Here is a 26035-nt window from a genome sequence, read left to right on the forward strand (position 1 = left end):
ACGGCTAAGAAATAATGGGATATCACGATCACATGATACGTTGTAATTTCGCCATCTTGCATCGTCGATCAACCTGAGTGGATATCCTCTCCGTAAAATCGAATTTTTCACCCTAGTTCAATTCCAAATCTAAGAAAAATGACCGACGTAGTTGAGAAACAACCCCTTTACACACCGTTCTTCGGAGCAATGGGTGCAACGGCGGCTATGGCCTTCAGTGGTAAGAGAAATATTCAACTTTGCCTTTGACACGGCACCGGGTGGGCAAATCATAATCGATCGTTTTGGGAATATGTCATTGATGATTTTGATGTGACATTGACGACAGGAAACAAGTCGTAACAAAATTAATATGTATGGCATGCTTGGAAAATTTGTTTTTGCGGTGCATATTTTTGTCGTTTTGTAATGGAGTTTCAGTTTGAAATGTGTTTCACCGACGATGACATCTGTTCCGGTGGGTTGTTGGGTCACGAGACGGTGGACGAAGGTGAATCATTGTGTATTCCAAAAATTATCTTTCTTAAACAGTCAAAGAAATTCTAGTATCTATCATAGCACTACATTTGTATTAATTAATAAGAAATCGAAATATTAAAACGGAAACTATGAAGATAAAAAAGCAGCCATAATTCCGTGAAAGTGTTTCATAAAGCATGTTTGAAGTGAAAATTTAGGCTGGACTAAATTTTACTTTCATTTTAAATCTCTCTTTTTTTTAACAGCTGAATATTGGCCTTTTAACTGGACCAGTACACTCTGCCGATTGAGCTATATAGAGAAAATATAGCTCAATACAGCTATAATTATAGGTGATAATAGCAAAAAGTACACGAAAATTTCAATGTCCCATCCTGCATTGATTTTACAACAAGTTGATGTCTTGTCTGGTATAAATAATATTTGTTAAACTTAAAGGCTACTGTATGGTTTTACCTACTGTATAGACAGTATAGAGAACTTTGTAAAAGTGCAGGTAAACTTTATTCAATTACAATTTTAGTTGCCCCAAGATTCTGTCTCCTCTGTTAATTGGTCTGGGTCTTAGGGAAATGAATGCTATGAAATACAATAGTAGTAGTCATTTAAATACAGTTTATATTGTGTGGCAGGGTTCAATTTTACATAGGATTAAGGTCGCCTTTAGGCTTCTAGCTTCGAGCTAGGGGGAATTTCCCTTTAGCTCAATGGTAGAGCGTCCGACTAGGAACCTGGAGATCGAGGGTTCGATCACCGGTGCACTATTCTCTTTCCTGTTACAAATGCATGGATCTACATGTTAATGTGAACTGCTGTTAAAGTGACCTGTATTTCATTCTGACTTTCTATAGGTCATTGCAGCTAAACATGGAGCACCACAATAAAAAATGTTTTTACTTTTATATTTATAAAAACAACATTCAATCATTGAATTGAAAATTGTTTTCTCTAAAATAGTAATAATGAAAAAATAGTAATAATGTAAAAACATTTTTCAGATTTAACGATAAGTACAATTAGTTTCATATAGATTCTTTTGAAATTGAGAAAAGTCACAGAAAAAGGGCAAGTGTGTGCTTGACATTGTCAGTAAAGATTTCAATGTGACCTAATTCTGTGGATAGAAGTTAGCTATATATCTATAAGATTAACATTGCTGAGCGACTGAGGTATTCCTAGATAACATATCTGGGTATCTGTTTGTATGACGGTAAATTTGACGTTATGACCTTACTACGACCATACATACATGCTGTCTATATATATCTCATTGTTACAGTTAGTGAGTAGGCACAATTTATAACTTCTGAATCCTTTTCTCTATATTTTCCAAGAATTTTAATGACAAACTACCTCAATATAAGAAATACAATTTATATACTATGACTGTCCTCTTAGACTGTGTCCAGAAGCTTTCCATTCAATTGACAGAACCTTGCAAAAATGAAAACTTCTTGAAAAATTTCTTTCATCTCCTAAAGTTGAAACTAATGAAAGATCATATACAGTTATGTATTGTAACCAACTTGGAACTATCTATATCTTATTAATTTCTTTATGATTATATCTTGTCAGGAAGTTTAAAATATTGTCAGTGCTATTTACATGCAATTGTAAGTGTTTATAATAAGCATTTTCAGGACATTCAACTTCAAGAATTGACTTTTTTGCCAATCCAGGAAGTATATGCATATGTATATGTATGTTATTTATTAAAGTGTGTTGCAATTTCAATTCCTCAAATAATTGGGGTTCGAAATGCAGAGATTTTATGGTGAAAGAAATAAATTGGAAAAAAATAGTCCTGCACAAGCAGTCTCATTATTCATTGTGTGAACTAAAATTAAAAATTTTAAAAAATGTGTAAGGTCTCCCTTGAATAACTGTAATTAGCTATTTTCTGCTACATGTTATCTCTTGTGTTAATAAGATATATGTAGTACTTATATTGTGTTCATCGTTCACAATGGATTGAATAAGGCTTACAATTTGGTTCAAGAGAGTTGAAGAGTAAGAGTATTAAGAGACTTAGAACTCTTTGATAGGAGAGATATGTCATGATAACCCCAAGGTAAAACATTGTCATTACATCATGATGCTTGTGTCAAGTTAATTAGTTATAAGTATGTTAGTATTCCACTGGGGATCATGAAATACATGTACATATTCTATGTCATTATGATTATTCATGGTTTAGAATGTGAGTGTTAATGATTTTTCTTTGTAAAGATAACATTTTTAGGACTATATATAATAAGTTTTACATAAATGCACCAATGTTCCTGACCCATTGGCCTCGTTGTTATATACACACATGCAACATGTACACTTGACTATAATATTAAAATATTCTTCTGCTATCAAAAAGTAGATTAGTATAAGTACATGCATGTGTATACAATGTACTTACACTTATTAGCATAAATTTCCACAATACAAATAATTCGAACAAATATTCTCATTTTGAGAAAGGTTTCATACTGATACATATATAAGTGATCAGGAACAAGTGGCATTAGGGTATCTGAAATCGAAAGTGGCCATGGTAACATGTGTACAGTAATGACTTCAGGTTTATTTTCATCAGCAGAACCAAAATTTCCTTTGAAATATTTTTAGTGCCTCACATCTAGAGATGCAAGTGCCCTATAGTAATCACAGGTTTATTTATAGAGTATTGCTTGTATCAGAGTTTGCTTTATTAATTTTTTATCACAATTGATTCTTTACTGAGATTGATCACAAGGGTGTACAATGTATGTAGTGTTGATGTCTTTTCTATATGAATCAACCTGGTTGATAAGAACAAATCAATTTAGATATATACATATATTATATCCATAATGTCAAATGGTGTTTCAATATCCGACTAGACTGAGGGTGACTAAACGTGACTCAATATTGCTACGATTGTAGAATGAAGCTATGGAAATTGAATTGCCATAAGAATTCTCTACAAGATCAAACACACTAGGTGTTTCCTCTCTTACACCAGTCCCACATCATCCAATCAGATCAGAGCTCACTAGGCTATTATCCAATAAGATGATAGTATTTAATTTTCTCCTCTTCATATACATTGTGTGTGGCATATATATAGGGCCGAGTTTCCCACCCTTGATTGCTGGTGGTAGATTGCTCTAATGCCTTGGTATAGCAAGCTTCCCTTTGACATCACTCAGCTGACAGCCAGAGAACCAGTTATTGATCGCATGGTTTCTCCCATGGTAATCGATGCTTGCAGTATCCAGGTTCAGTGTTTACATGGTTGGGCTATAGCTGGCTTCTAAGCTAGGTTTGAGTACAGGCTGTCGTACTGCTGTAGTCGGTGCATCAGCTTCTGGCTGTAAGTGTCTAACCATCATCGTCAGCAGTGCCAACATAAAAGTCTGGATTATAGCCCCATTGTGTTACACCATGTTATACTATTCGTGGAGTATTACCAATTATATGGGAAGAATATATAGATTTTCCTCACATGTTCTCAAAAGGAAACGTTTAACACAAATAAAGTGTCAGTATTGGATAGATAAACTTACAGTCTAACCTACTGATATACATTGTACTACAGTATTTTATAGATTTGTACAGGTCTAACTAGATCATAGCTTACTTCAGTAAATACTACCCTATAGAGTAGAGCTGAATTGGATATCTGAACATAGTTAATGGATATTTGTTTCCCCACATATCGTATCCCACACATCAGTTATGATAAAAATACATTTACAAAGGAATCAAGCTGTTCATGTTTTGTAATGTATGTCGGAATTTGAATCTTAAAGATTTGTGTCCGTTTTCAAAGTAAAACTCAATTCACAATCCCATCTCTTGTCTGATTAATGCAGTGTCCAGCATGTGTTTGCTTGTAAGCACCATTTTCAAAAACAGTTTAAACACAATTAGATGATAAAACAACAAACAAAATGAATTGCAATTAGATTGTCACATTTATTCTGGAACCGGGGCATTTTACTAAATATAATGTAACATGCATCGTACTCCGTAAATCTGAGCGATATCACAAATGCTTCCAGAATCAACCAAGTTTTTAAACCATTAAAACTATTTACACACTTATCTGTTAACTGATTTTGTGACAGACCGCTATTTACTATATAGATTTCACGATATATATGAGAACATCAGACATGATTAAAAAGGCAATTAGACTGGAAACAACTGATTTAACTACTTTGTTACCTGTCAAATGCCTTTCAAATTCAGTCAACAAATACTGAAATGTAAAATTCTGCTGTTTGATTTAGCTCTATGTTTGAAAGACCTGATAAAACACAACAGTTACATCCTGAACAGATAAACCATAGCTCATAGCTCCTGATACCTGGGGTTGTACCAGTTGACATAATCATTTTTAAAAAAACAGATGTTCATTTTGCATTTCACACCAGGATACTGCAAGTGCATGCATACTGATTTTAATGCAAAATGAATGAAAACAACATACACCATATACAAAAATAGATGTGTACTATGTATGTATAATTTATGATCAGAGGAACCGATAATTCTACAAAATAAAACTAAATAAAAAAACTCCCACAAAAAACAACTAGGGGACACTGTACATATTTGATTGTACACACATTCATTTCGTGGTACCTATCTATAGCTTTACCTGATTGTACATGTGTAGTATGTACAGTTACTGTATATATGTGTATAACACAGGAGTGACTTGAGCCAATTGAGGCTATATCCGGGATCCTTCTGTATAGGGGATTATAATATTGATCTGTTCTAGCACACCTCAAAAACAATTTTGAGTATTTCCTGAAATGTTATAATAGTTCCAGTGAATTATTTCTCCCTCATAAATCTCAATTTAAAAACAGGTAATACTTTTGAAAACATTTTAAGTAATTTTAAGGAAATAGGAAATACAGTCTGTGAGCTATACATATTTAATTAGTGGCAGGAATGTTGATGGCCATTTGAAGTCAACAGTCCTAACACGTCACATACATATGTACACGTACACTCACGCGTCTATCTTGTATACCCTCAAGCTGAAGTCCATCCCACGGCATACCATATACATATACATTAGGTAATAGGATTAGATTTGACACACAAGACACCTTCTCTAAGTGTACCCCTATACAATTATATTTCATAATTTGCCACAGGGCTATATATATCAATAAATGTATCTATACATTACATAATGCTTCCTCTCTCGGTAGATATCCACCTTTTTCCTCGTAAAAGTTACCCATTTGTTCTCTAAACATATACACACCCCTATACAATTATATTTCATAATTAGCCACAGGGCTATATATATCGATAAATGTATCTTTACATTACATAATGCTTCCTCTCTCGGTAGATATCCACCTTTTTCCTCGTAAAAGTTACCCATTTGTTCTCTAAACATATACACACCCCTATACAATTATATTTCATAATTAGCCACAGGGCTATATATATCAATAAATGTATCTTTACATTACATAACGCTTCCTCTCTCGGTAGATATCCTCCTTTTTCCATGTAAAAGTTATCCATTTGTTCTCTATAAACACTATTTTCCAAAAGTGTGCATAATGTTCCTTACTCTACACCTTTTTTTTTTAATTCCAAGATCACATCCGGATCCCCTATCAGTGATTTTCAGGGTGAATTTCAGGCCTTGTAAAGTTCCGTGTCCTAGATCATTTCTGCTCCATTTTCCTAAAATTAATGCAAAAATCACATTATATTGCCATCATTATGCTTTTTGTGTGTGATATTTTCCTGAAGTCACAATGCACCACAGGGTCTGGTGGAACGGAGGTAGAGAAATCACTCCCAATGCACCACAGGCTCCGGTGGACCGGGGGTAGAGAAATCACTCCCAATAATGTGAATTGATCAACACCCTCATGAACATTTTGTAATCATTATGGCATAAATGATTATTTAAAAAGTTTTAGCAGCAGTCAAGAATGTACTAAAATGTACAGTCACTACTAGCTATATATACATGACTTATACAATAGTTAGTACCCGACTTCTTTATTTTTTGTATCATATGCCCCTCTATAAAGGGAAGGGTCTAATAAAGGTTTCACACATATATTTACACGCTCTGATCTTGGTCCTACTTTTGATCCATTTTCCTTGATGTAAAGGTCAAGGTTACCAAATGAAGTAAGTAGAGCATTGATTGAACTTGATTCTAATTTTCAGTGTATGCATCAAATTTGATCAATGCTCTACTTTCTTTATTTGCCTTCAGATTAAAATTCATTCAAGAATTCTTTAACAAGCTAAGTTCATTGTTGCAAATGTGCTATCAGTAAAAAATAATTGTCCTTATTTTTCACAGATTTTTACACGAAGAGATACAATACCTTGAACAAGTTCACAATAAAGTCACCACCCTTAAAACAAAATCACTGTCTGATCCACTTGTTTTTTTGTTTCAGCCTTGGGAGCTGCCTATGGCACAGCCAAGTCTGGTACTGGAATCGCTGCCATGTCTGTGATGCGGCCGGAGCTGATCATGAAGTCTGTGATCCCCGTCGTCATGGCTGGTATCATTGCCATCTATGGTCTGGTCGTAGCTGCCCTCATCGCCAATAGTATCACCAAAGACTACACACTCTTCACGTATGTATTCCACATTTCAAACCAAGAAATTCATACAGAATCAGTTTACTCTTCACAAACATGGTATGCCACAATACTCGAAAATATCAAAAATTGGACCAATTAATTTTTCTTTGACCATATGTATGATCTTTTGCGGAAATGTTCTTTTTAAAATGTCATTGATATTGATATGATTATAATTGGTTAGCTAGGTGTTTACCAGTCAGTGTTATATTGTATTGTAGTTTTATAGGTGAATGAAATCCGAAGAGTATTAATTTAAACAAATAAATTTCCATTCAATGTATTTGTCAACATGTAAATTTCTCTTCATATTTTCATTGATGAAGAGGAAGCGATACATGCCTGCATTAACATCCTGTTACACTAAACTTGTTAACTTGCTGCTTGGTTAATGGCCCTCCTCTTTCTCCCCTATAGGAGCTTCTGCCACTTAGGTGCGGGACTGAGTGTGGGTTTGAGTGGTCTAGCTGCTGGATTTGCCATCGGAATTGTGGGAGATGCAGGTGTAAGAGGAACAGCACAGCAACCCAGATTATTTGTCGGGATGATTCTTATTCTTATTTTTGCTGAAGTACTGGGTCTATACGGACTTATTGTAGCTCTTATCTTGGCCACCAGAGGATAACGCTTCCACACACTTCTATTGACTGATCATACAAACTGTAGTAACAATTGGAAACACAGCAGACTAGATACAAGCAGGCGAGCGACCCTCGACTAACATTCCGATTGTAGCATCTTCCTGTATCTGATTATCAACTTAAAAATAAGTCTTTTGTTTATTTAGTCATTTTTACGTAAACATGTTTTTAGAATTCTTGTCAGAACAAAGTACAATATGTAGAATGGGGACAAATTGTTGTGTAAAATTTTGATCGTCCTTTCTGTTATAGGGTAATAAACATAATTTATACTTTCTTAGATTGTTACCGGCACTATTTAGAGTTGGACGTACCCTGTAATTCAACACAAGTGTCGGCCATTGTGGTGGCATGATGTGACGTGTTCCAGTTACCTATATGTTGACGTTAGCCTTGTATATATACAGATCGTTGCTGATGGATGGGCATGTCAGATTGTTTGAGAGTTGCAATGAAGTCAACAACCTTCTTACATCATTGTCACACTCATTGCTAACAGATCATGCATTTCTAATCCCTCGAGTGATTTGAACAATGTCACCAGGTTGTATGTGTGAGAATGATTGAAGACTACAAAGTTGATTTGTGATTATGTTACCTAGTGGTGCAGATACATCCAATTATTTATATATAACTTGCAATGTTATAGAAGAATCCGATCATGGAATTATTTACCTTATGAAATAATTTAATTAATTTCTACTCTTTTGTGTATGTATTTTGTCCTATGTGTTATTATATATGATACAAAATATATTTGGAAATGTAGATATATTTTTTGTTTGTTTTGGTCTGCTATATGCAGACAGTGATACAAGCTAGCCAGTCAATGATGCGAGAGCGAGCGAGAAATGTTTGAAAATGGGTCAGAAAACGGGATAAATATTGCTAAACTGCTTACATATTTCATAGTTGAAACATTAAAGTGCTTGTCTAATCCAGAAAATCAAATTTGTATACAAGGCTATGAGCATCAACAGTTCTGTGTTGCTAACATCCTAATCATAAATACCTGGACGCCAAAACCTACATTTATTTCATGCCTTGTGAGAACCATAGTTCCAGACATTGTTTGAAAATGGTCTTTACTTCTGCTTCATAGAATTTGTTATTAGATTCGATGCCATATTCCTTGTGAAAAAATATTGTGTAACCAGTTCAGCTGTCTCGGCCCATCCTTCATATCCTAATAAATAACTAGTCTCGACAACTTGTACACTAGGTACATATTATCTACGACTGTTTATAATTCAAGGGATCAAATAAGAAGACCGAAGTATCTAACATTTTTCATCTTCTAAACTTTTTGGTTGATGTGTAGAAATTTGTGAGCATTCCAGTAATGCCAGCGTATGTTGTAGCTTCGATAGTTGTATGTATTTCCTATACAAGACCGGCTATTTTCATTGGAGCTGTGAAGGTTTTCCTCGATCACTTTCTAGCTGTAAAATTTCCTAGCAGAACATTTTTCTAAATTGTTTTCCCCAACCATGTAAACAAAAATTGCATGAATGATCTAATACACACGAAATTATAAATATGATATTGTCATTTTCATGTACAGAGTATATTTGTTTTCATGTTGGTGAGAGTATTAAACAGTCACCACACACAAAAAACACCAGTTTGTTGTTATTTTAAAAATCATGTTTCTGTTGCCCTAAGATGGACATACAAGAATACCAAAGAATGTACTGTAAACCAGTATTAGCAAGAACTGTTACACAGGAATCGTTTCAAATCAGAAAGTGTTTGGGTCTTTCCCTCATGCCTAGAGAAATAGGGACTGATCATAAAATGACAAATTCTTTAAAATTCTGACAGAATTTAATGGTTTCTGGCTAATGTGTGTCCCCTAATGGAACCAGTAGCCATAGCTACTTGTTCTCGCAAAACATCAATATTGCTTTTCCACCATTTGGTAAAAAAATGGTTTAAAATATATCGCTAACTGAATCGTCAAGAAAAACGAAATTTCCCTGGTTTTGAATGTAAATACACCAAATAAGGCTAAAAGATGCTTTTTTAGGTCACCTGAGCTTTAGCTCAAGTGACCTATTGCTATCCGTTTTCTTCCGTTAACATTTTACATTTCAAACTTAAAGTCAAGTTCTGCTGGGCCGATTGAACTGAAAGTTGGTAGGAATGATCGCCTCGTGGTCCTGACAAAGTGTTGTTATTTTTCGGGTCGATCAGAAATCCAATATGGCCACCACGGCTGCAATTTTGGAAAACTATTTTAAACTTAAAGTAAAGTTCTACTTGGCCGATTGAACTGAAACTTTGTAGGAATGATCGAATCATGGTCCTGACAAAGTGTTGTTATTTTTCGGGTCGATCAGAAATCCAATATGGCCACCACGGCTGCAATTTTGGAAAACTATTTTAAACTTAAAGTAAAGTTCTACTTGGCCGATTGAACTGAAACTTTGTAGGAATGATCGAATCATGGTCCTGACAAAGTGTTGTTATTTTTCGGGTCGATCAGAAATCCAATATGGCCACCACGGCTGCAATTTTGGAAAACTATTTTAAACTTAAAGTAAAGTTCTACTTGGCCGATTGAACCGAAACTTTGTAGGAATGATCAAATCATGGTCCTGATAAAGTGTTGTTATTTTTCGGGTCAATCAGAAATACAATTTGACTGCCATAGCCGCTATTTTACTACTAAGTTCTAATAGGCTGATCTCACTTAAAATTGGTCTAGGAATGATCAGTTCATTGTCCTGACAAAGTTAAGTTAACATTATACTATTTTTTACTCAAATTGGTACATATTTCAACAACAAAAATAAATACTATAGACTCGGGTGACCGTTAAGGCCCATGGGCCTCTTGTTTTAACACATACCACAGGTCATGGAATATGTACTTTTTGTTCATCTCTTGATCTATCTATGATGACGAAAGTGTATATAGCATACAGGGAATATTGCTGTGTAGCCTAATGTATTGCAGCATACCGGTACTGAGAGACTGGTTTGAATACCTACATCTATATGTAGCTTAAATTGTATTCTGAGCCATTGCCTTTTGTACATTTAATGTACACACAGGTAAATGTGTGCTACAGTGGAACATTTTAAAAGAATTTGTTGTACAGGCTCTTGTGAAACTGCATAAAGTATGTAAAGTGGTTTCATATGGTCCCTGGTACTTTTTCACAACTAGTTACAAATTATATGTATACCTATGGCAGAACTGGGCTGGATATTGATTCCTGGTTACCAGGTAGCTCTATTGGCTATAGGTCTTAAAGAGTTCCGAGGTCCCAAGTTCAAATCCCGGTATGACCTTTGCATTTTTAGGTCACCTGAGCTTTGCTCAATTTCAGGACCCCCGGGCCATCCCTTCTCCCTTGGGGAGGGGGTAAAGTTTATTATAGTTTATATTGGGAAATAACACTTTTGTGTTTATTTTGACAATTTACTGTAGGAAATTATTCTTACTTGGTGAGAATCATCCTTGGAGGAAGATGGTTTTCAAATTGTAGAATTTGGATTCCTACCCCAACCCTAGGGGCCAGGGCGGGGCCCCAAAGGAAAAATTAACCAATATTTCAAAAATCTTCTTCTCCAGACTCGAGAGGTACTACAGTCAATTTCTGTGCATGGATAGAAAGATCATCAGGGGCTTTATTGAAATTGACAATTTCAGGACCCCGATCCATCAGTTCTCCTGTGGGGAGGGGGTAAAGTTTACTATAGTTTATATAGGGAAATAACACTTGTGTAAATTTTACCCATTTTCAGCAGAAAATTATTCAAACTTGGTCAGAATTATCTTTGGTGGATGAGGGTATTACATTGTAAAATTGGGATTCCTGCCCCATCCCTAGGGGCTAGGGCGGGGCCCCAAAGGGAAAATTCACCAATATTTTAAAATTCTTATTCTTTGATGAAATGACAAGTATTGTATTTCACTTCATTTACATCCTTATGTACATGCTGATTTCCACATCACATCTCAACAATGAAATTGAGCTTCCAGTACCTATAATATAACTCCGGTGACCGCTAAGGCCCTTGGGCCTCTTGTTAATTTCTCGCTATATATATAGAAGAATGTTAATATTGACCAAATGCAAATCAATTTACCCATTTTATATATCAATTGATATGGAAGTAGTAAATTTGTGGATCTATAAAGAGATGTATGTGACAAGTTCTACATTTTATGTTTATATGGATATGTAATAAGGTTCATTAACATGCTTACATCCACATGTGAACACACACAAGCCTAAGTCAACCACTGAAAACAATATTAAACAGCAATCTTGTCTGAAATATTTCGCCCTCAATTTGATCATGGACTATAATGAACCTCACCACAACCACTTGTGAGCAGCTTCCTCAATTTGCTAAGTCTCGGATCATAATGTGTATACATGTACCTTCCTCCGACTGTCTGTTTATGTGTATATAGCCTTAAGATTTAATTTGTTCCAAGTCTCCAGGGGGATATTGTGCCTGTATGCCTTTTGAAAGGGCTGAACATTCTTTGTTTCTGGACAGCCTTTTTTGTTGTTGCCAATAATGGAAAATTGAGTTATTGAGAGAAAAGCATCAGCCTACCTTAAATACATGTAGCACGTCTATTTCTTACTCAGCCAACCTTAAATACATGTAGCACGTCTATTTCTTACTCAGCCAACCTTGATTACATGTAGCATGTCTATTTCTTACTCGGCCAACCTTGTGTCTATTTCTTACTCAGCCTACCTTAAATACATGTAGGATGTCTATTTCTTACTCAGCCAACCTTAAATACATGTAGCACGTCTATTTCTTGCTCAGCCAACCTTGATTACATGTAGCATGTCTATTTCTTACTCGGCCAGCCTTGTGTCTATTTCTTACTCAGCCTACCTTAAATACATGCAGCATGTCTATTTCTTACTCAGCCAACCTTATGTCTATTTTTTACCCAGCCATCCTTAAATACATGTAGCATGTCTATTTCTTACTCAGCCAACCTTATGTCTATTTTTTACCCAGCCATCCTTAAATACATGTAGCATGTCTATTTCTTACTCAGCCAACCTTATGTCTATTTTTTACCCAGCCATCCTTAAATACATGTAGCATGTCTATTTCTTACTCAGCCAACCTTAAATACATGTAGCACGTCTATTTCTTACTCAGCCAACCTTATGTCTATTTCTTACTCAGCCAACCTTAAATACATGTAGCACGTCTATTTCTTGCTCAGCCAACCTTGATTACATGTAGCATGTCTATTTCTTACTCGGCCAACCTTATGTCTATTTCTTACTCAGCCTACCTTAAATACATGCAGCATGTCTATTTCTTACTCAGCCAACCTTATGTCTATTTCTTACTCAGCCAACCTTAAATACATGTAGCACGTCTATTTCTTACTCAGCCAACCTTAAATACATGTAGCACGTCTATTTCTTACTCAGCCAACCTTATGTCTATTTCTTACTCAGCCTACCTTAAATACATGCAGCATGTCTATTTCTTACTCAGCCAACCTTATGTCTATTTCTTACTCAGCCTACCTTAAATACATGCAGCATGTCTATTTCTTACTCAGCCAACCTTATGTCTATTTTTTACCCAGCCAACCTTAAATACATGTAGCATGTCTATTTCTTACTCCGCCAACCTTATGTCTATTTCTTACTCAGCCAACCTTAAATACATGTAGCATGTCTATTTCTTACTCAGCCAACCTTAAATACATGTAGCATGTCTATTTCTTACTCAGCCAACCTTAAATACATGTAGCATGTCTATTTCTTACTCAGCCAACCTTAAATACATGTAGCATGTCTATTTCTTACTCAGCCAACCTTAAATACATGTAGCATGTCTATTTCTTACTCAGCCAACCTTAAATACATGTAGCATGTCTATTTCTTACTCAGCCAACCTTAAATACATGTAGCATGTCTATTTCTTACTCAGCCAACCTTAAATACATGTAGCATGTCTATTTCTTACTCAGCCAACCTTAAATACATGTAGCATGTCTATTTCTTACTCAGCCAACCTTAAATACATGTAGCATGTCTATTTCTTACTCAGCCAAGCTTAAATACATGTAGCATGTCTATTTCTTACTCAGCCAACCTTAAATACATGTAGCACATCTATTTCTCACTCAGCCTACCTTAAATACATGTAGCATGTCTATTTCTTACTCAGCCAACCTTAAATGCATGTAGCATGTCTATTGCTTACTCAGCCAACCTTAAATACATGTAGCATGTCTTTTATGGTATACGTGGAAATGTCGCAAACTGGATCGAGAGTTTCCTGACCGGTAGAACTCGGACAGTAGTAGTTGAAGGGGAGAAGTCTGATTTTGTCGATGTCCATTCCGGGGTACCCCAGGGGTCAGTTTTGGGACCTAGTTTATTTCTTTACTTTATAAACGATATCCCTGTGGGTCTAAATGCTACAATCCGTTTATTTGCAGACAACACTATTGCATATCTAGTTATCAAGTCAAACAGTGATGCTGAAACACTTCAAAAAGATCTTGACAAACTAGCGCTCTGGGAAAATACATGGAAAATGATCTTCCACCCAAACAAATGCAATGTGTTGTCGGTGACTAAAAACAAAACTCCAATAGTCCATAATTATACTTTACATGGACCCATACTGGAACATCTTAGTCAGGCCAAGTATCTGGGTGTAACACTATCATCTGACCTTAAATGGGATTCACATATAAATACTATCTGCCCAGGAGCAAATTCTACGCTAGGCTTTTTAAGACGAAATCTTAAAATTGACTCAAAATCAGCCAAAGTACAGGCATACAAATCATTAGTTCGACCATCACTTGAGTATGCCTGTACAGTATGGGACCCTCACACCCAAACAAATATTGACAAGTTGGAAATGGTCCAGCGAAGGGCAGCGCGCTATGTGCTCAATAAGCACAGGTACAACCATCGTACCTCCATTGTGTCAGATATGTTGGACCATCTAAAGCTGCGCCCTCTAGCAAATAGACGTAGAGATGCTCGTCTGACCATGCTTCATAACATTGTAAACCAGAAAGTCGCTATCGTAAAATCAGACAGATTAATCCCTACAGTTAGAAAATCCCGAACAAACCACCAGTTTTCGTATCAAATTCCCCACTCAAAAACCCAGACCAGAAAGGCATCATTCTTCCCTCGAACTATACCCGAGTGGAATGAAATCCCACCTGACATTATTTCGAGCCCCACAACGGAATTATTCAAATCAGCCCTCTACCGTCACCTTTCAAACGCAAATTAGACCATCTCATATCTTTTAAAAACAATCTCTTTCCATGTTTCACTCCTCGTCTGCCATTTTATCTTCAAATTGTTGAAGTTGGTCAGTACCATTTAGAAGTAGAAGTATTTCTTACTCAGCCAACTTTGAATACATGTAGCATGTCTATTTCTTACTCAGCCAACCTTAAATACATGAAGCATGTCTATAACTTACTCAGCCAACCTTAAATACATGTAGCATGTCTATTTCTTACTCAGTTCAGTTAAGTTGCAGTTAGAATGCTAAGAACTATTCCAGGTATGAAAATTTGGGGTTGAAAGGAGGGAGGCACATGTAATTAATAATATAAATTACATACATTTGTAAAATGAGCAGTAGGGAAAATGCCAATGTGGATATCCTTGGGTTAAGAAAAGTGCATTCCTCCCCCCTCCCCCCTTAATCATAATATAATAACCTGGGGGAAATGAGCACATGGTCCACAATACAGAAATATTATTGAAGTTCCTTCACAATCTCCATAATCAAACTTTCACTTGGTGAATTTCACCAACTCATCAAGAAGAACATGTTCGACAATCAAAGTTTTATGTTTTATTTCAAATGGTTAATCAACACTTCATACTTCTAGTCTAATGACTAACTACAAGTGACAGTTCAAATACACATGTTAAAGTACATAAGTGGTTTACAACTTCATATCACATTGTATAAAATTAAATAATAAAAGTTAAGAAAGCAGTCACATGTTTATCTTGATCTCTGAAACCTGTGACATTTGTAAACCACCTGTGCTTACATATATTTGTGGAGTGACATGAGTAAATGATACAGTTATGTGTATGTACAGAAGTAATACATCTCTTTACTCTAAAAGGGATTCAATCATTTGATGATATTTAATTTGAATGTCTGATTACCAGGGTGATCATGTTGACAGAACCATTGTCAATAAATACACCTCAAATTGAATATGGAATACGGAGAAAAGCTATCCTACAAATAGTTAATGTCATAAAAAAATCAACAAGCTTCATAGATGAGAAACTCCATCCTCAAATCTTCTTTTTACCTATAACAGCTAGAATACAATTACAGTGTATAGTCTGTCTAAAGAGGGCACACCTGGGACCAAATAATTTGTCCAGTTTACAGAGGGCTCTGGATTACTAAGTATTGGGTCTACTTGTTATAAATTGTTGTTGTCAGAAACAAATAATTTGGCCAGTTTTGACAAAATCCAAATGTATGTGATAATTTTGAGATTTTACCGAAAAATACATCATACATCATGAAAGAAAGTCATGCCCTGTCCGAGAGTGCTAGCTGTGCCCGACCATTCTGTCACACATTTGTATGAGTTGTGTGTAGCATGTGACTGGGAGCTAAACTGAATGAAATGACACCAGAATATCTGGAGAATCAATGGATTAAATCGAAGCTGAAGCCACACACAACTCTCGCTTCACAATCGTGGTTGTGTTTTGCAGCCAGTGTTCAGTGTAACAGTAGTGATGAAGAACTGCTGTGGAGTACACTGCCTCGTTATTCCAGTCAATACCGGCCTCTCTACAGCCTCTCTTCTCTACAGAATTAACCACATGTTTCCTAGCACAGGAAATAAACTGCTTCTTCTAACTGTAATCTTACATAAATATTGATTTTAAGCATTTGAAGTTGAACCAGTATAATTTGTTACTAAACTTCTTTTTAGTTTTAATGCAGAACATTGTTATAACGTTCAACTGCTTTCATTCAGTTCCATGCTTGAAACACTATACGGGTGTTACACAGGTTAAAACTACATTAATTTCAATATTAACACGTCAAGCTAATATGTTTTAATCATTCTCTGGTCTAGAATGTCAGAGATTTAAACAGAGTGTTGCTGAAAGCTAAATAGTGGATGTTCACTACCAATACAGCTAACTTCACCAATAGATGTTTATTGTTTTTAACTGATAATGACCCGTCAAATAGTAGATGTTTACAACCAATATAGACCAGTTATATAGACGCTACATAATGCTAATATGTAAAACATACAGTTTTATCATATATTTCTCTCTGGTATCTGAACATCGCAAACTATATTAAATTCATAGTATATCTATATACTACATGTCATGCATGTTTTACGTACGCTTTACTACCGAGTAGTTCGGTTATTCAGCAGACACATGTAAATGTATGTTTTACGTTCGCTTTACTACCGAGTAGTTCGGTTATCCAGCAGACACATGTAATGCAGAGGTTGGAATGGTTTACATTCACTTGGTTAAAATGATGACCTATACCTTTTATATGAAGTTAAAATGAGCGAGAGATGATGTGGCAATGATTTATGACATCATATTTTTTGGGATCATGGTCACTGTGATGCCATAACAGTGTAAAATAGTACTTACTTCCCTTGTATATTTAAAGGCTTTTAAATGAAACAGTTCCTCAATACTTGTTGGTTGGCTATCATGTTTATATTTATTGATCAATTTTAAAAGACTCAGTTTACCTTTTGTCTTTCAATACTAGAAATCTGAAAGTGAACATGGCTTAGGTATAAACATTGAAACCAACCCCTTCTTGTTCGGTATCTCTATATATATCCAGTCAGTATAATTATACATCTCTGTAAACAAACTGAAATATCCACAGATTAGAAACATTAGACCATCAGTCTGTGTTGGATGAAAGAAATAATTCTTTTTCAGTCATTCTGCAGTGTACAACAGATCACACAATATTGTATTAGAAAAAAAGTCTTGTTTTCACGAGGTATGCTGAGATACAAATCGCACCATATTGTATTAGAAGAGTCTTGTTTTTCACAAGGTATGCTGAGAGGCAGCTGACACACATCCTCTCCTTAACCCTTGTATCTGTCCAGGAAATGTTCCGCTACAACAATGCCTTCTCCAGGATCTCATTGACACGTCCCACCATTGTCCGAGGATCGTCCAGCAGGCCGGCGTTAATCATGGCATTGTCAAACAGCTGAAAAATACAACAGAATCATGTGGTAAATACTGGTGCCAGTACTCAAACTAACCTGAAACAAGTGAATGCATTCACGTTTAATGTTGTGAACGTCAATAAATAAAATGTGATTAACCTTAATATAACTATGGTCTCCTGCAATGGAAGAAATTTCTTAAGACAGGTTCTAGAACAATCAAAAATGGATTCAGAAATAGATTGGGCCCCATACCCGGTAATGTGTATAGCTGTATTTTGTCCAATCATTCAACTTTCATGCCATTTTTGAGGCTCATTTGATAAGTGAAAAGGGTAAAGTTACATTTGTTAATATATAACTTGACTGCACACGATAAGGCAAGGTAAACTTGATAACCCTTTGATTTGAAAGTACAGCTATCCTATACCTTACAAAGAAACAGTGTGCCACTGTTAAGCTTACAGAAGTATGTGAGTTAGGATATTGAAGCATATCAAAATGCCATTGAGTTATCAAATTTATAAACAAATACCACATTTAATTAATAAATGATATGAGAAAGTAGATATTTGTGTCTAAGTTTCGTGTCGGAGGTCAATTTTCCGGGCATTCTGGACATCGTTTTCGAGGGAAAAAATTGATGCGCAAAATATACGAGTAGAAACTTTTTTCAGTATTTTCAGCCTTAAAAGTACCTTTGCAAATTAGATAGGTGTGCAAATTACACAGGTTTTTACGGTATATATCTCATTGTTGGAATGCTTTATTTCATCTGTTATTTCTATGTACAGAGACATGCTGTCATCTACACTAACAGGGGTCACACCCTTCACTAATACCAAACTGAAAATGCTTTCCCCATAGTATATTGAATTAAATAAGATCAAATATAATTCAAGCCACTCATGAAAAGTAGCCTTTTTGCTACACCATAGCATAAGCTCACTTTGCCTTTTAATTGGTGAGGTAAAATGAGTTGACTTTTCCGCTCACTACCAACCAGTCCAAGAGGGTTGGCTATGATAACTCATGGGTACATTTCCATCATTCCCTTGTGTAACCTACATAATTCAAGCCTGGAGAGGTGTAGTAACCTAATACTGTCATCTCAAATTCCTTCATCTCTAAGACAGACACATCTCACTGTAGCCTGTGATGCAGTGAAACAGTGCTTTACTATGGCTGTCAGTGAAGACAAGACACCTATGAGACAGGCCTATACTGACAGGGACACTGATAGGACTAGATCTTCACATCAGTATTTTGAAGCACTGAACAGTTCTGTTACTAATATACTTAAAATAAATAGGTCAATATGAGGTGGCTTACACAAGCAGAACTGTCCACCACATACCTGGGTCCATCTTACTTTAAACACCTTGCATTGTATATTGACATTCCACATTATCAATGATAATTTAATATTTTTCAATTAACTTAATGAGGGTCAAGTGTTTGGAGACCATGTCATTGCTTTCTTCCAATTAAGATGCTTGGGTTTCTGAAAGATACTCAAGGGTATCTTGCAACAAATCACTGAATACAGAGCATGATGTGTTTATTTATCCTTACCATTTACTGGAACGTAACTATCGTCACAAAATCCTTTCTCCTAATTTTTATATATTCTATAAATATGTGTCAATATTTTCACAAGAAATAATGCCATAAGATGTATAGGGTGATTTTCAATATGTCCCAGAAAACTTAAAAACAAATTCAAATTACAGAAAAGTTGAAATTTAGAATGTTACCCATGTTTATTCAATTTGAATTGATGTTGTTTTCACCACCACTAGCCAGGTTGGGTTGTTACACGTACTGTACTGCGTGATAAATAAACAAGATTGTGTAAGGGGAACACACCCAGGGTGGTCACATGGTACAAATACTGGATGTCAGAGTAGTAAAGGTCTGAATATCTCCTATCTGCCGTATAAACTAGTCATTGACACTGTCCACGGTTTTATCATAGCAACAAAAGTATGGAGATATCTAGTAGTGCATTCTGTATGTTTTATTATTTTCATCTAAAGAATTTGTTCTACAATTTTTAGACAAACAAAGATTTAAGAACATAGAAAACGGTTGATATCCTTACAATTTTCAAAATTAAATACATTCAAGTATAAACTTTATTGTATTTGTATAGGGTTTGGTATTATACAAGTTCACCAATATTCCAATAAACATGTATACATGTAAAACACGTACTTATGCAGAAATTACTTGGACACGAACACATATATAATACCACACATAAAAAAAATTAAAAAATGAATCAAATTCTCTTCCTAATAACTTTTGCTGTCCACCCTTCCTATTCCCAAGCCAGCATCAGCCTTAAACAAACCTAGGTATATGCAGGATTTCAGTCAATCAGGAGTGTAATTATAGCAGAGTCTATTACTATCAATATTATATCTAATACCTTGAATGGAAATTAAAAAAAAATCTTCTCATCCTGTATGCTAAATAAGTAACACTCATATCATTAACATCCCAGAGTATATATATACATGTTTTAAAAACACTAAGCTAAAATTTCAAGAATATTCTGTGACTGAAAATCAATAATAAACACATCAGTTATGCAGCAAAACGAATTGAATACGGACACATCACTGATTGCTCAAACTTATAATCTATATGATCTGTACCAGCAACAGGTATGCAAGTCACTATCTACCACTGTGTGGGATACTAGTCACTTACTACCATTGTGTACGGGTTACTAACTACCAATGTGTGGGATACAAGTCACTAACTACCACTGTGTGGGATACTAGTCACTTACTACCACTGTGTGGGATACTAGTCACTTACTCCCATTGTGTACAAGTCACTTACTACCACTGTGTGGGGTACTAGTCACTTACTACCAATGTGTGGGATACTAGTCACTTACTACCACTGTGTGGGATACTAGTCACTTACTACCACTGTGTGGGGTACAACTACCATTGTGTACAAGTCACTTACTGCCACTGTGTGGGATACTAGTCACTTACTTCCATTGTGTACAAGTCACTTACTACCACTGCGTGGGATACTAGTCACTTACTACCATTGAGTACAAGTCACTTACTACCACTGTGTGGGATACTATTCACTTACTACCATTGTGTACAAGTCATTTACTACCACTGTGTGGGGTACTAGTCACTTACTACCACTATGTGGGATACTAGTCCCTTACTACCATTGTGTACAAGTCACTTACTATCACTGTGTGGTATACTAGTCTCTTACTACCATTGTGTACAAGTCACTAATTATTTCTGTGTGGGATACAAGTCACTTACTACCACTATGTGGGATACTAGTCCCTTACTACCATTGTGTACAAGTCACTTACTATCACTGTGTGGTATACTAGTCTCTTACTACCATTGTGTACAAGTCACTTACTGCCACTGTGTAGGAGACTAGTCACTTACTACCATTGTGTACAAGTCCCTTACTACCCCTGTGTGGGATACTAGTCACTTACTACCATTGAGTACAAGTCACTAATTATTACTGTGTGGGATACTAGTCACTTACTATCATTGTGTACAAGTCACTAATTATTACTGGGTGGGATACAAGTCACTTACTACCACTATGTGGGATGCTAGTCACTTACTACCATTGTGTACAAGACACTTACTACCACTGTGTGGGATACTATTCACTTACTACCATTGTGTACAAGTCATTTACTACCACTGTGTGGGGTACTAGTCACTTACTACCACTGTGTGGGGTACAACTACCATTGTGTACAAGTCACTTACTGCCACTGTGTGGGGTACTAGTCACTTACTACCACTATGTGGGATACTAGTCCCTTACTACCATTGTGTACAAGTCACTTACTATCACTGTGTGGTATACTAGTCTCTTACTACCATTGTGTACAAGTCACTTACGACCACTGAGTGGGATACTAGTCACTTACTCCCATTGTGTACAAGTCACTTACTACCACTATGTGGGATGCTAGTCACTTACTACCATTGTGTACAAGTCCCTAATTATTACTGTGTGGGATACAAGTCACTAACTGTGGGGTACACGTCACAAACTACCACTGTGTGGGCTACTAGTCACTTACTACCATTGTGTACAAGACACTTACTACCACTGTGTGGGATACTATTCACTTACTACCATTGTGTACAAGTCACGAATTATTACTGTGTGGGATACAAGTCACTAACTGTGGGGTACACGTCACAAACTACCACTGTGTGGGATACAAGTCACTAACTACTTACTACCACTGTGTGGGGTACTAGGCACTTACTACCATTGTGTACAAGTCACTTACTATCACTGTGTGGTATACTAGTCTCTTACTACCATTGTGTACAAGTCACTAATTATTACTGGGTGGGATACAAGTCACTTACTACCACTGTGTGGGGTACATGTCACAAACTACCATTGTGTGGGATACTAGTCACTTACTACCATTGTGTACAAGTCACTAATTATTACTGTGTGGGATACAAGTCACTTACTACCACTGTGTGGGATACTAGTCACTTACTACCATTGTGTACAAGTCACTTACTACCACTGTGTGGGGTACACGTCACAAACTACCACTGTGTGGGATACAAGTCACTAACTCACATTGTGTGGGATACTAGTCACTATTACTGTGTGGAATACAAGTCACTAATTATTACTGTGTGGGATACAAGTCACTAACTGCCACTGTGTGGGATACAAGTCACAATTTGAAGGCTCGTACTAGTATACAATAATTTACACTATTTATTATTGTAATTTCTCATCACAATAATCAACATTATGTACAATTTTATAATGCATGTAACACAGTATTACAGTGACCGTTAGACTGTCAAGAATAGATTTGGCTCCTAGCTAGGTAACAGAACAGATAAATAACAATTTGATGAGTGACCAGAGTTTTACCTGGCCTGTGCCTAACGGATAGAGCTGATATGTGATACCGTATACCGTTATGAAAACACAATTGGATGTGTTTAGTATTTGTTATTTGCATTCGTTTTAAATCTAAAGCTCCCCTTTCACACCTTGTCGCGTTACGTAAGTGCCCCGGGCGGGGAAAAACTACGGTCCAGGTACAAAGTGGCTACGTTTAACTGTGTTGCCGAGGTTGTTTAGTAAGGTCGTTTAAAAAACACCGAAAACGCAATTTCTAAAGTATAGAGAGAAAGATAAGCTTGTAGATGAAGCTAGAATAGGGAAGGAAACATACTAAAAAAGTCAAGTTATATGTCTAAGGGATACAAGTCACTAACTATTACTGTGTGGGATACAAGTCACTAACTACCACTGTGTGGGATACAAGTCACTAACTACCACTGTGTGGGATACAAGTCACTAACTACCACTGTGTGGGATACAAGTCACTAACTACCACTGTGTGGGATACAAGTCACTAACTACCACTGTGTGGGATACAAGTCACTAACTACCACTGTGTGGGATACAAGTCACTAACTACCACTGTGTGGGATACAAGTCACTAACTACCACTGTGTGGGATACAAGTCACTAACTACCATTTGAGGAATAAAAGTCACTTACAGTATCAACATATTGATACAATATTACGAAACACATTCTTGAAATTCCTTTAAGTCACAATTTTTTAACTGTATGTCATGATTGCCAACTGAAAACAAAACAAACAATTTTGTGGTTTAAATGTTTTGGTTATGTTGAAGTAGTATAGGGCTTTGTTTATGCTTTTATTTTTCTATATGTTTTCAAAAGCAAAGCCTACCTGGATAAGACAGATTACCTCTTACAGTCCTTATTTGTTCTGTATTTGTAGGGAGAAGATTTGGACGAAATCTAATGCACTATTGATACACTTCCTAGATTGTAAACCATTTATTTTCTTATCAACTACAGGTCATAGATATGAACAGAGCACCTATTGAATGTAAGAATGTTCTCAACTTTCTGAAATGTACACGTATAGGATATCAGCTGGGTAGGAGTTGTTCTCAGGTAAACCCTGTCTGTATGGGGGGCCCATCAGCACTGCATACTGACCTAACATTGGTTTGCACATCTGAACTTAGGTATATTAATACAATAGAACAAAATTTATAATTTACAATTTTGTTTCAGGACTACCTAGTAATTTTTTTAGTAATCTAAATTTTAAAATTATTGCATTTTATTACATAAAAAAAATCTGAAAATGAGGTACTGCAACAATTTCATTTAGTAATTCAAATTTCTAAAGACATGCAAATCCAAGAGTCATTATAGATTTTATGACACCACCACAGCTAGGTAAGGAACAGTCGATTAACTTGTATAAATTAAATGATTCATCTTTCAAATACTCCATCAGGAATTGATGGCTGCACCAAGGTGGTTTACAGGGACGTGTCTATTATACAGAACAATCAATGCCAGACATTTAGGACCAGGATGCAGTCTATATTGAACTCTGGGGGCCGTAAAAACCTATATCAAAAGTATGTAAAGTGCTAATTTAATACTGTACCATGTTTTAAAATATAAAGGGGGAGAAGAGCCAACACCGTTCCAATATTAGGTAGGATCCTTTTGTTGGGTGTTGGCTGGACTATGGTACCTCGACGGTATACCGGGTGTCCACTCAGTAATAAAAAAGTTATCCATCATTTTAATCTTGTAAGCTGGTCTATGTTGTGGAAACTCCTACCCCTCTACTATATGTTTTAAAATATTCACGTGTTTTTTATGAACATACAAACATCAACATAAATATTCCCATGACTACCGTATAACAGGATATTTCAACGGGGATGATATTTTCGTTTCATCACAGGTCAATGATACGATCGCAAAAACAAGATCTGCAGAATAATGAGGTGTAAAACTGAGCCGTGAAAATATACTTCATAACCATAATGTCTTAATGAAATAGCTTGCATGTGGTTGTGACACTTTATATGCTGAGTGTCCCATCTCTGTGCTAAAACACCCCCCAAAATGTTGTTCCTTCACATGTCTAGATTGCGAAATTATAATCTAAGAAAATTCAATTTTCTAATTTTAGGTCAAACTTACAAAAATTTAAATAATCCGTTATACAGTGTTTCATATTGTGTATTAGTACCAGCTAGTCTAAAGTGTGTTACATACAGTACTCTAATATCTCTTAGTTATCTTCTTGTTATAAATTAATATTATGTTAACAAATATCATTTTTTTACCCATACCAGTTGATTCGGATAAAAACAAATATTAGCAGCCTAACATCAACTCCAAGAAGACACTGTTTGTAAACTTTCAGCTTTATTTGTGTTATTTGTACATCTGCAGCACAACAGCGTAGTGCAATGGTGTTTATGGTATATGTACTACTCCATTTGTCCATATATGCCATGACAACACCTTGCCTTCATTTTGAAAGGTGTCTATGTGGGGCACCAGCCTGAGAGAACAAAAGATCGTGTAAATATCCTGTTTATGTTGTGTACATGTGACACAGTCCCACCCTATCTACCCCCTGTACTGTGTACATGTGACACAGTCCCACCCTATCTACCCCCTGTACTGTGTAGATGTGACACAGTCCCACCCTATCTACCCCATGTACTGTGTAGATGTGACACAGTCCCACCCTATCTACCCCATGTACTGTGTAGATGTGACACAGTCCCACCCTATCTACCCCATGTACTGTGTAGATGTGACACAGTCCCACCCTATCTACCCCATGTACTGTGTAGATGTGACACAGTCCCACCCTATCTACCCCATGTACTGTGTAGATGTGACACAGTCCCACCCTATCTACCCCATGTACTGTGTAGATGTGACACAGTCCCACCCTATCTACCCCATGTACTGTGTAGATGTGACACAGTCCCACCCTATCTACCCCCTGTACTGTGTAGATGTGACACAGTCCCACCCTATCTACCCCCTGTACTGTGTAGATGTGACACAGTCCCACCCTATCTACCCCCTGTACTGTGTAGATGTGACACAGTCCCACCCTATCTACCCCCTGTACTGTGTAGATGTGACACAGTCCCACCCTATCTACCCCCTGTACTGTGTAGATGTGACACAGTCCCACCCTATCTACC

The 26035-nt window shown here is 36.2% G+C and overlaps 2 protein-coding genes across 2 annotated transcripts in view; one reads left to right on the top strand and one right to left on the bottom strand.

The window, feature by feature from the left end:
- The first annotated feature begins 29 nt into the window (after positions 1 to 29).
- Positions 30 to 9364, top strand: LOC110447144 (V-type proton ATPase 16 kDa proteolipid subunit). The gene is made up of 3 exons (XM_021492622.1): positions 30 to 220; positions 6915 to 7098; positions 7522 to 9364. The coding sequence occupies exons 1-3, from the start codon at positions 139 to 141 to the stop codon at positions 7727 to 7729; spliced, it is 474 nt and encodes a 157-aa protein (XP_021348297.1). The 5' UTR covers positions 30 to 138; the 3' UTR covers positions 7730 to 9364.
- Positions 9365 to 15579: 6215 nt separating this feature from the next.
- LOC110447145 (heat shock protein 75 kDa, mitochondrial-like) overlaps positions 15580 to 26035 on the bottom strand; it is a 39392-nt gene continuing 28936 nt past the window's right edge. Inside the window, exon 18 of the mRNA XM_021492623.1 lies at positions 15580 to 17992. Within this exon, the coding sequence (XP_021348298.1) occupies positions 17897 to 17992 (96 nt within the window). The 3' untranslated portion in view covers positions 15580 to 17896. The remainder of the gene's footprint in view (positions 17993 to 26035) is intronic.

Source organism: Mizuhopecten yessoensis, unplaced genomic scaffold, assembly GCF_002113885.1.
Source record: "Mizuhopecten yessoensis strain PY_sf001 unplaced genomic scaffold, ASM211388v2 scaffold3229, whole genome shotgun sequence".
NCBI classification, from domain to species: Eukaryota; Metazoa; Mollusca; class Bivalvia; order Pectinida; family Pectinidae; genus Mizuhopecten; species Mizuhopecten yessoensis.

Coding starts and splice junctions, on each gene's coding strand:
- LOC110447144 (XM_021492622.1), top strand. CDS start 139: ATGACCGACGTAGTTGAGAAACAACCCCTTTACACACCGTTCTTCGGA. Junction 221..6,914: donor GGCGGCTATGGCCTTCAGTG/GTAAGAGAAATA, acceptor TTTTTGTTTCAG/CCTTGGGAGCTGCCTATGGC. Junction 7,099..7,521: donor AAAGACTACACACTCTTCAC/GTATGTATTCCA, acceptor TCTCCCCTATAG/GAGCTTCTGCCACTTAGGTG.